Raw genomic sequence first — 9,601 nt, 5'->3', positions numbered from 1 at the left:
AAACTATCTTCAGTAAATCTTATCTTTAATTTATTACAATTCTGACTCCGGGTCTTTATTCATCACATCTGGTTCTGGGTCTTTAACTGTTTACCCCTAACCGCTTTCTTAACAGACGAAGCAGTCAACCAGGGGTATTTTCCTTAGATATCCATAATAAAGGCTAGACTTTTAGACACTTTTAATGCTGTACAAGTGTAGTCATTAGGATGCAGTATTCATGATTCTCAGTAAAGTGTTTTTGAGTGACTTTCTGAGACTGACATCTAGTGGAGGTTTTATGATCTGTGACTTTACAGCAGGCCTCCTTTTTCTAACTACTTCCTTTAAAAGGTTTTTGCATTTAAAATAACATCCAGTTGTGTGGGACTATGGTTGAAACTGAACTCCACAGGAATAAGGGTGTCCAGCAGCAGGAATGAGGAACCTGATTTACAGACTTGTAGATAAATCTTTTTTGCACACGTCACTCAAACACAAAACCAGGAAGCAGGAAGAATTTGCGAAAGTGAAACTGAAGTGCAGTCGAGCTGTTGTGTGTTTGTGTCACAGTATTCATGTAGTAAAATGGCAGAAGCCAGAATTTCAGTGGATCAGAATGAGTTCCTGTGTCCAGTGTGTCTGGATCTCCTGAAGGATCCAGTGGCCATTCCCTGTGGACACAGTTACTGTAAGATCTGTATTACAGGCTGCTGGGATCAGGAGGACGAGACGAGAGTCTACAGCTGCCCTCAGTGCAGACAGACCTTCAGTTCAAGACCTGCTTTAGCTAAAAACACCATGCTGGCTGAACTGGTGGAGAAACTGAAGAAGACTACACTTCCTGCTGACTGTTACGCTGGAGCTGGAGATGTGCAGTGTGACGTCTGTACTGGAAGAAAACACAAAGCCGTCAAGTCCTGTCTGGTGTGTCTGATCTCTTACTGTCAAAGTCACCTTGAACAACATGAGAGTTTGTTTAAAGGAAAGAGACACAATCTGACTGACGCCACTGGACGACTGCAGGAGATGATCTGCCAAACACATGATAAACTCCTCGAGGTTTTCTGCCGCACTGACCAGAAGTGTATATGTGTGCTGTGTTCGATGGACGAACATAAAAACCACGACACTGTATCAGCTGCAGCGCAGAGGACAGAGAAACAGGTATGAAACTAGACACTGATGAAATAATGTTGACACTGTTTATATTGGCACCATATGATCAGGAAACATCATTCACACTGCAGACGTCACAGAAGTGAAGAGCAACTGTAAGTGGACATAAAATAATGGAAAATATTATGCAAATATTATTTAGAGTGACCACGCTTCCTCAGTAGGCAAAAGATTGTTATGAATTCCAAAGTCGAAGCTGAAATGCAGGAGTTTCTCAGACTGTGTATTAGATCTGCATCTTCATATATATATATGTTAAATCTAAGTTAAAAAAAACACATTTTCTTGAGTTGGCTTGTGTTTTAATTAATTACATTGTATTGTCATATTGTTATGTTTTTATTGTGCAGCACATTGTTCAACCTAGGTTATGGGTTATTAAAAAATGGACATTGTTCAGTAAATCTGACTCAGTCCAGTTGAACTATATAGATCCGCAAGTCTGTTATTCAGCAGAAACTCTGTCATTGTGAAGCTTTCCATCTGTGTGTCAGTTTGACTTTTATGATGCTTATGCTTGCAGTGTGAAACAGAACTTCTGCTTCATGTAAATTCATGTTCAATGGTGGTAAAACTGATCCATCATCCCTTCAGGAGTTTGAACTTCCAGCCATTGGTTATTAATTCTCCTGTCACTGGATTCAACTCTTCTCATGATGATATAGTGAGAGTGTAAAGTGCATCTCTGTTATTGGTTTGTGCTGCAGAAGCAGCTGAAGGAGACGCAGAGGTCGTTCCAGCAGAGGATCCAGCAGAGAGAGAAAGATCTTCAGCAGCTGAGAGAGGCTGTAGAGTCTCATAAGGTGAGTCTGGAGAAGAAGAGAAGTTTGAGAAGTCTCAGTCAGGACTCACTGAAGCTCACTGTGTGATTGTGATGTGTGTCCTAACAGCGCTCTGCACACACAGCAGTGGAGGACAGCGAGAGGATCTTCACTGAGCTCATCCGCTCCATTGAGAGAAGCCGCTCTGAGGCGACACAGCGGATCAGAGATCAGGAAAAGACTGCAGTGAGTCGAGCTGAAGAACGACTGGAGCGACTGGAGCAGGAGATCAATGATCTGAGGAGGAGAGAGGCTGAGCTGGAGCAGCTTTCACACACACAGGATCACATACGGTTCCTGCAGGTAACACAGATCCAGAAGAACAGGATCATAGTGGACAAGAGCAAGAGACTCAGAGAAACATTTGATGAGAGCAGAATGAGCCTCTGACTGAAGTGTTGATCTGTGTGTTCGGTTATGATATAATCATCAGTCAGACTCTCAGCTGATCATCTTTTCAAAGTGACACTTGCAAAATCAGTTCAGCTCTGGAAATCTCTTAGGAAACCATTTTTTTTTAGCTCCCTCTTCTGGAAGATATATTCAGCTCCTAAACTCCACTAGTGTCATCAACCATTCAAAACTTCCATAACATTTAAACTTTTTTTAATCAAAATTTTACATGGTGAAACCGATGGTACCAATATTGAGGAATTTTCACCTAAAATGCTTCAGATTATTTTGAAACCTGATTAAATTAATATGCATTTTCATAATTGTTTGACGTCCCCTGTTCACGTCCCTTCTGCCCAGTCAGAGACTGTTCACGTCCCTTCTGCCCAGTCAGAGACTGTTCATGTCCCTTCTGCCCAGCCAGAGACTGTTCACGTCTCTTCTGCCCAGCCAGAGACTGTTCATGTCCCTTCTGCCCAGCCAGAGACTGTTCACGTCTCTTCTGCCCAGCCAGAGACTGTTCACGTCCCGTCTGCCCAGCCAGAGACTGTTCACGTCTCTTCTGCCCAGCCAGAGACTGTTCACGTCCCGTCTGCCCAGTCAGAGACTGTTCACGTCCCTTCTGCCCAGTCAGAGACTGTTCACATCCCGTCTGCCCAGTCAGAGACTGTTCACATCCCGTCTGCCCAGTCAGAGACTGTTCACGTCCCGTCTGCCCAGCCAGAGACTGTTCACGTCCCTTCTGCCCAGTCAGAGACTGTTCACGTCCCTTCTGCCCAGTCAGAGACTGTTCACGTCCCTTCTGCCCAGTCAGAGACTGTTCACATCCCGTCATTCCTGTTCCTGAGCCGGTGTCTGTTGCTGTTTCTGGGCCGGAGTCTGCTGTTCCTAAGCCGGTGTCTGCTGTTCCTGAGCCGGTGTCTGTTGCTGTTTCTGAGCTGGTTTCTGTTGTTGTTTCTGAGCCAGTGTCTGTTCCTAAGTCTCCGCCCTGGTCACCCGAGGTGACGTCGCCACCCTGGCCGCCTGTTCGACCTGCATCCCCTTGGCCGCCTGAAGGGTCTTCACCGCCCTGGCCGCCCGAAGGGTCTTCACTGCTCTGGCCGCCCGAAGAGTCTTCACCGCCCTAGCCACCCGAAGGACTGTCGTCTTCTCTGCCCTGGCTGCCCGATGGACTGTCTTCTCCGCTCTGGCCACCGGATGGACTTTCTTCTCCGCCCTGGCCAGCCGACGGACTCTCGGTTTTGCCCTGGCTGTCGGTTAAGCCCCTTGGACCTGGCCCACCATCCCTCCCCCTGATCCTCCACCGTTCCACCTCCCTCCTGAACTCTTGTGTTGTGTTGTAGTTACATTATGGAGCATCAGGTAGCTGCTCAGTAGAGAGGAGGTACTGTCACAGGTGTAGACTGCCCCCCCCCCCCCCCCCCCGGGTCTGCACCTTTCCCAGCTCCACCTCGGTCAGTTCCTGGTTTCACCCCGGCACCTCCCTCTGTCAACTCCAATGCAGGCTCTTCCCCCAATGGCTCCTCCAAGGTCAGCTCCTCCAATGCTGATGACACTGTGGACTTTTCCTCCACCAGTCTCTCCATGGACTTTTTCCCCCTAAGTCTGTGGCCCCTGTCCCACACTTACCGAAGGAGCATGGAGCCGATAGGTCAATAGGCCAAGTTGGAGTCATGGGCTTGGAGGTCAGAGGTGGATCCAGAGAATCAGTGAAAACAAATTCTAGTTTGACTTTTATCCCTGTGTTTAGTACCTGTGTCATATGCTGAAATTGGATCATCATCACATACCTTAGCTTTAAATGCTCTTTGCATTTTTTCAAAAATTTACCATGTGAGGTTTTTGGTAAAAATGCAGTGTCATTATGTTACCATGTTAACAACTCATTTCATCTAGCTCAACTCATCCAGTCAGAAACAGCCCTGAATGTCAACACCATTGATGTGCTAGATCTGTTAAATTTATGTTATTGGCAGATGCTTTATCATCCAAATGGTTTTCTAAAAAGTTTACATATAGTGTAAATGGCATATGCTAGAATTTGCAGCTCTAATGACATAATGAATATGAGATGTGCTGGATTGAGGAGAGTTACTAAAGATCATCAAGAGCCGCACACATCTGACAGTAGAGCCGGTTATTGATGAAGTGTGGAGGTGATGAGCTTTGATTTGTGTTTTCTGTAGAGTTTCCAGTCTCTCTCAGCTCCTCCTGAATCTACAGACGTCAATGACAATCCCTTCAGTTCTCTCTCCTCTTTTGATGGCGTGAGAGAATCTGTCCGTCAGCTGAGAGACAGACTGGAGGATTTCTGCAAAGAGAAGAAGATCTCTGACAGAGGTAAAGTCCTGGAGATCCTGCTCTCAGAAATGATCCTCCATCATCTCAGATCATGCCAGAGAAGATCATATTAGAAATGTCTTAGGAACGGATGCAGGGATCATTTTCTCTAGACATGATAATCACACTCTTCATGTCTGTTATTTCCACAGTCACTCTCTCCAACATTGTTCCCAGGACCAGGAACGACTTCCTACAATGTAAGTCACTAAGAAAACCAGCAGAAAACTCTCTGAGTGTGTTCATGTTCTTCCTGGAGAAGTGGAAGAAAACATGACAGAAGAGTTTTATAGTTGATCATGTAAATGTTGATTTGCACAGGATATCTGGTAAATTGTACTAAGACACTGATGATATATTGAACATAAATGTAACATAGAGGATGAGCTTGTAAAAAGAGACTAGTCTCAGTACTGGCATGAGCTCAGTTATTTCTCATCAGTAATTTTTTATCAAGTGAAGCAACACACATGATGTTTGTCATGTAGCCTGTCAGGGTTGAGGTAAGGGATGAGGTGAGGTGAGGACTCAAGGATGCAAAGTTAAAATATGTAAAATATGACAGACAGGGCTGGACAGTAGAAGTACACACAACGACGATCTGACACTGAACTGCAAACACAGAGAATCAATAAATATGGAGCAAACAAGCCAGGTACCAAGGGAGGACAAGTGGGGCAAATAAACCAATAATCAGATAACAAGATGGCCAGTGTTAGAACAGACATGCGAGCACATGGTACAAAGTCAGACATGACAAGCCATGTGCTCACACTAAAGAAAACAGAAACTGCAGCTAATGAGCACACGTATAAGCCATGTGTTCACACAAAACATGAAAACATTAAAATGTGCGGCTGCTGAAAACATCAGCCTGTGCTACACAGAGCACAACAATACAACACAACAACGGACAGAAGGGCATACAGCCGGAGCGAACTTAAAACCGCACCTTCACACAAGTTAAGGTGAAAGTGACGTGTGAAGGCCAAGTGTGGTAACCCAGAATTTGCCCTCTGCATTTAACACATCTAAGTTAGTGCACACACATTAGGCGCAGTAAATAGTGAACACACACACACACACACACACACACAGCCATTTGCTGTGGTGCCGGGTATCGATTGGGGGTTCGGTGTCTTGCTCAAGAACAGTTTTGCTCAGTCGTGGATAATGAGAGTTAAGAGAGCGCTGATCATTTACTCCCGCATCTACATCTCCTGCCGGTACTGAGACTCGAACCCAAGTCTAACCATTAGGCCACATCTCCCCCAAAGACAGCAGGAGCGTCAGAGCTCTGTCACCAAACCAAGAATACGCAGACTGAAGTGACCAACCCTGACAGTCTCTCACAGCCTGAACACAAGCACCTCTTCTGCTCAAACACCCTTTATTCAAAGAGGAAATCCTGATTTATAAAAGCTTTACGAGGCATAACTAGTCCTCACTTTAGATGAGCTCATAAAAATAGTTAATTGACAACTCTTAAATGTTCAGTTACTACTTGAATTAATCACGAATAACAGTAGGAATTTGGGGTGTAACAATACCCTAATGTCACAACTCGATACATATAACACAAATTAACTCATGATACAATATTATTGCAATACTCCAAGACATGGTAAAAGGTTAAAAAACGCACTGTTGATTAAAATGCTAAATTTTGTGCATTACAATGTGGATGTAAATGAATAGGCTTGGTCTTTTGATAACCCCGTGCACAGGACAATAGAGACACCAGACTAAAAATATTCATGATTCTGAAGCTGTATTTATAAACTGCTTATTACAGGTGGGGTAAGCGAAAAATCAAGCATATAATCATATGCTTATAATCATATGCTTAGCTAATGATTCATAACATGCCGTTATTGTAAAGTGTTACCAGTTCATTTAACAAGCAGCAAAAGTCATTTTTACAGTTTTACATTAATAGATCAGACAGATTCATAATTCCTGATTCTGATGTGTTTTATCTCCATCAGATTCCCATCAGCTCAATCTGGATCTGAACACAGTGAATGAACACCTCCGTCTGTCTGAGAGGAACAGAGTGATTACTGACAATTACCCAAAGTTTCAGTCGTATCCTGATCATCCAGACAGATTTGATGGATATAATCCTCAGGTGTTGTGTAGAGAGAGTGTGTGGGGACGCTGTTACTGGGAGATTGAGTGGAGTGGTGATGTGTTTATATCAGTGTCATATAAGAGCATCAGCAGGAAGGGATCGGGTAAAGAGTGTTGGTTTGGATGTAATGATCAGTCCTGGAGTTTGATCTGCTTTCCCTCCGGTTACTCATTCAAACACAATAACATAAAGACTGAACTCCCTGTAAAGCCCATCAGCAGTAGAACAGGAGTGTGTGTGGATAACAGTACAACAGGAGTGTGTGTGTATCACAGAGTAAGAGTGTGTGTGGATCGCAGTGCAGGAACTCTGTCCTTCTACAGCGTCTCTGACACACTGATCCTCATACACACAGTCCAGACCACATTCACTCACCTGCTCTATCCTGGGTTTAGGGTTTATAGTTGTGGATCATCAGTGAAATTGTGTTGATGAATCAGAATACACTGTAGAGAGATTCTACCCATAATGCTTTGAGCTTCATGATAAATCAGTTATCGCGTTCCCATTACCCTTAAAATTGCACAAATTGAAATTGAAAATTGAAAATGCGCACAATGGAAACACGTCCATTTCGTAAAAAAACTCTTGTTTATTGCAAAAACGTTTTTACGCTCGCATGAGGAGTTTTTTCACTCAATTCGAAAAAGAATTATTTTGCAAAACTGCAATGGAAACCGGTTTTGCGCATTTACAGCCACCTGACTTAGAAGACGCGGTGTGTTTGGGGTCCGTGTCTGCACATAATAATAATAATTAGGTGTTCAAGCACGAAGTGCTGAAAACCTATTGTATTTGGTAGAAAGAAAAAAAAATCCCCTAAAACGCATCGTGCAGCCCAAACCGTAAGGCCTGGAGCTCTGAAACTTTGTCAGATGGTAGGGCCTCAAATTGTGGAGAAGCTATCAGAGTATGAGCCCGATTGGCCCATAGGTGGCGCTACAGCAATCAAAAGTACTAAATTGCTCATAACTCCTAGACCGTTTGACTTAGCTTCAATGTTTTTACACCACTGTAATCCCTGGCTCAAGACGGATAAGATGTATATTTCCATTTGGAGCAAAAAAAAACTTTATTTCTTTTTTTGTCCAAAACCCACTTTTGCGAACTAGTCCCTGGTTTTTTGCCCAATCGGGACCAAACCAGTCTAGGCCTATTCTCTGGACTCTCTAGATCAATAATTATCGAAAAAAGTTGAAATTCTGCATTTGGTTGGCTGTAACAGGGTCATTTAGATAGTGGTCTGTGGCAAAAAGTCACAACTTCACAAAAATCGATGAGCATATGTGTCCTAACACTCTGGACTCTCTAGATAAATAATTATCGGAAAAAAGTAGAACTTTTGCTTTTGATTGGCCATAACAGGGTCGTTTACAAAAAGGGTGGGACAAAATGCAACCAAAATCATATAAATCCTAAAGGAAAACTCAAAATTTTCACAAAAATTGATGAGCATATGTCTCATAACATGCCGAAGAAGCATGCACAGTTTCATGGAGATCGGACCATAGTTGGCACTATAACTGTTAAAAAGCTTTAAAACCATGTATTTCCAATGTTAAATTGCCTGTATTGATTGTAAATGGTGTTTTACATCTATTATGTCCGTGGATAAATGCATGTTAAATAAAATTGAATGCCTTTCGATGCTTTTGTGCTTAAAGGCCTGAACTGCTTGAACACCGATAAATGCTGCTTGCAGCTTTAATTATTAGTGAAATGTTTGATCTTCGGGTCTGAATTGTTTCAAATTGAATGTAATCACAAACAATGTAAAAGATACAAAGCCCATCAATTGATCATAAACTGTATGAAATACCTCATGTTTATTTAAAGGAACACTCCACCGTTTTTTTTTTTTTTTTTTTTTTTTTTTTTTTTAATAGGGCTTATTCACAGTATCTCCTACTTTAAAATAGTTTGGCAAAAACATTTTTTTCAAAGTGCATGCATTGTCTTAGTTCGGCAGTGCCGACGCTAGCTTAGCTTAGCATAATGAATGGAATCCTATGTTGCCAAGTAGCATGTCGTGAGTAAAAGTGATTAAAAAAACAAAAATCAAAACCTAATTACTTCTTGTGGCCTGTGTATTCACAACGAGTACAAATGACATTTCAAATTAAGACTAGGCAATTAAATAGACAGATATTGGCTTGGGACTATATTAGGGTGAATCACAGGCGAAGCACTGCTACTTGGGCACAGTCATATCACGCAACACCTGAAAAACCCCAACATCCGTCAACATACCGGCGTGAATATTAGCTGGCTATCTTTACCACAGTAGACATAGTGAATGGTGATTGACATGGGGGATTTTTTGCGAGACCAAGAGCGTGACTTCACTTTTACCCACGACATGCTACTTGGCAGCATAGGAGTCCATTCATTATGCTAAGCTAACCTAGCGTTGGTGCTGCCAAACTAAGACAATGCATGCACTTTGAAAAAAAAGGCTTTTGCCAAACTATTTTAATGTCGGGGATACTGTGAATAAGGCCTATTTCAAAAAAACGTTGGAGTGTTCCTTTAATAAAACGTAGATCACTACCTAGTTGGTATTACAATAACAGTAGCACTGTACAATAAGGTTGTCACAGAGTCCACAGAACCCTCACCCTAGCAACCAGCACCTGATCACTGCACTGAGTCACCTTGACAACCGCTACAGACTGCTCACCCGAGTGATCATCATTCCTTCAACTCACCTGAAATCCCGATCTTCCCGTCACTGTTGATCATCGTCAATCAGACT

The 9,601-nt window shown here is 42.9% G+C and overlaps 1 protein-coding gene across 2 annotated transcripts; it reads left to right on the top strand.

Moving 5' to 3' along the window:
- The first annotated feature begins 489 nt into the window (after positions 1-489).
- Positions 490-8,493, top strand: LOC120475094 (E3 ubiquitin-protein ligase TRIM16). Of its 2 annotated transcripts, XM_089133601.1 has the most exons (6): positions 497-1,146; positions 1,866-1,961; positions 2,049-2,282; positions 4,559-4,712; positions 4,865-4,912; positions 6,701-8,493. In XM_089133601.1, the coding sequence occupies exons 1-6, from the start codon at positions 568-570 to the stop codon at positions 7,276-7,278; spliced, it is 1,689 nt and encodes a 562-aa protein (XP_088989727.1). In that variant the 5' UTR covers positions 497-567; the 3' UTR covers positions 7,279-8,493. The 2 variants fall into 2 exon arrangements, with proteins under 2 accessions (XP_088989729.1, XP_088989727.1); XM_089133603.1 differs by lacking the exon at positions 4,559-4,712 and having other exon boundaries at positions 490-1,146; positions 6,701-6,860.
- The last annotated feature ends 1,108 nt before the right edge of the window (positions 8,494-9,601 follow it).

Source organism: Pimephales promelas, chromosome 7, assembly GCF_988280905.1.
Source record: "Pimephales promelas chromosome 7, fPimPro1.hap1.1, whole genome shotgun sequence".
In the NCBI taxonomy this organism is placed as follows: domain Eukaryota; kingdom Metazoa; phylum Chordata; class Actinopteri; order Cypriniformes; family Leuciscidae; genus Pimephales; species Pimephales promelas.
The sequence above is the reverse complement of the archived record's forward strand: the minus strand, read 5'-3'. Positions and strand labels throughout refer to the sequence as shown.

Coding starts and splice junctions, on each gene's coding strand:
- LOC120475094 (XM_089133601.1), top strand. CDS start 568: ATGGCAGAAGCCAGAATTTCAGTGGATCAGAATGAGTTCCTGTGTCCA. Junction 1,147..1,865: donor CGCAGAGGACAGAGAAACAG/GTATGAAACTAG, acceptor TTTGTGCTGCAG/AAGCAGCTGAAGGAGACGCA. Junction 4,913..6,700: donor CAGGAACGACTTCCTACAAT/GTAAGTCACTAA, acceptor TATCTCCATCAG/ATTCCCATCAGCTCAATCTG.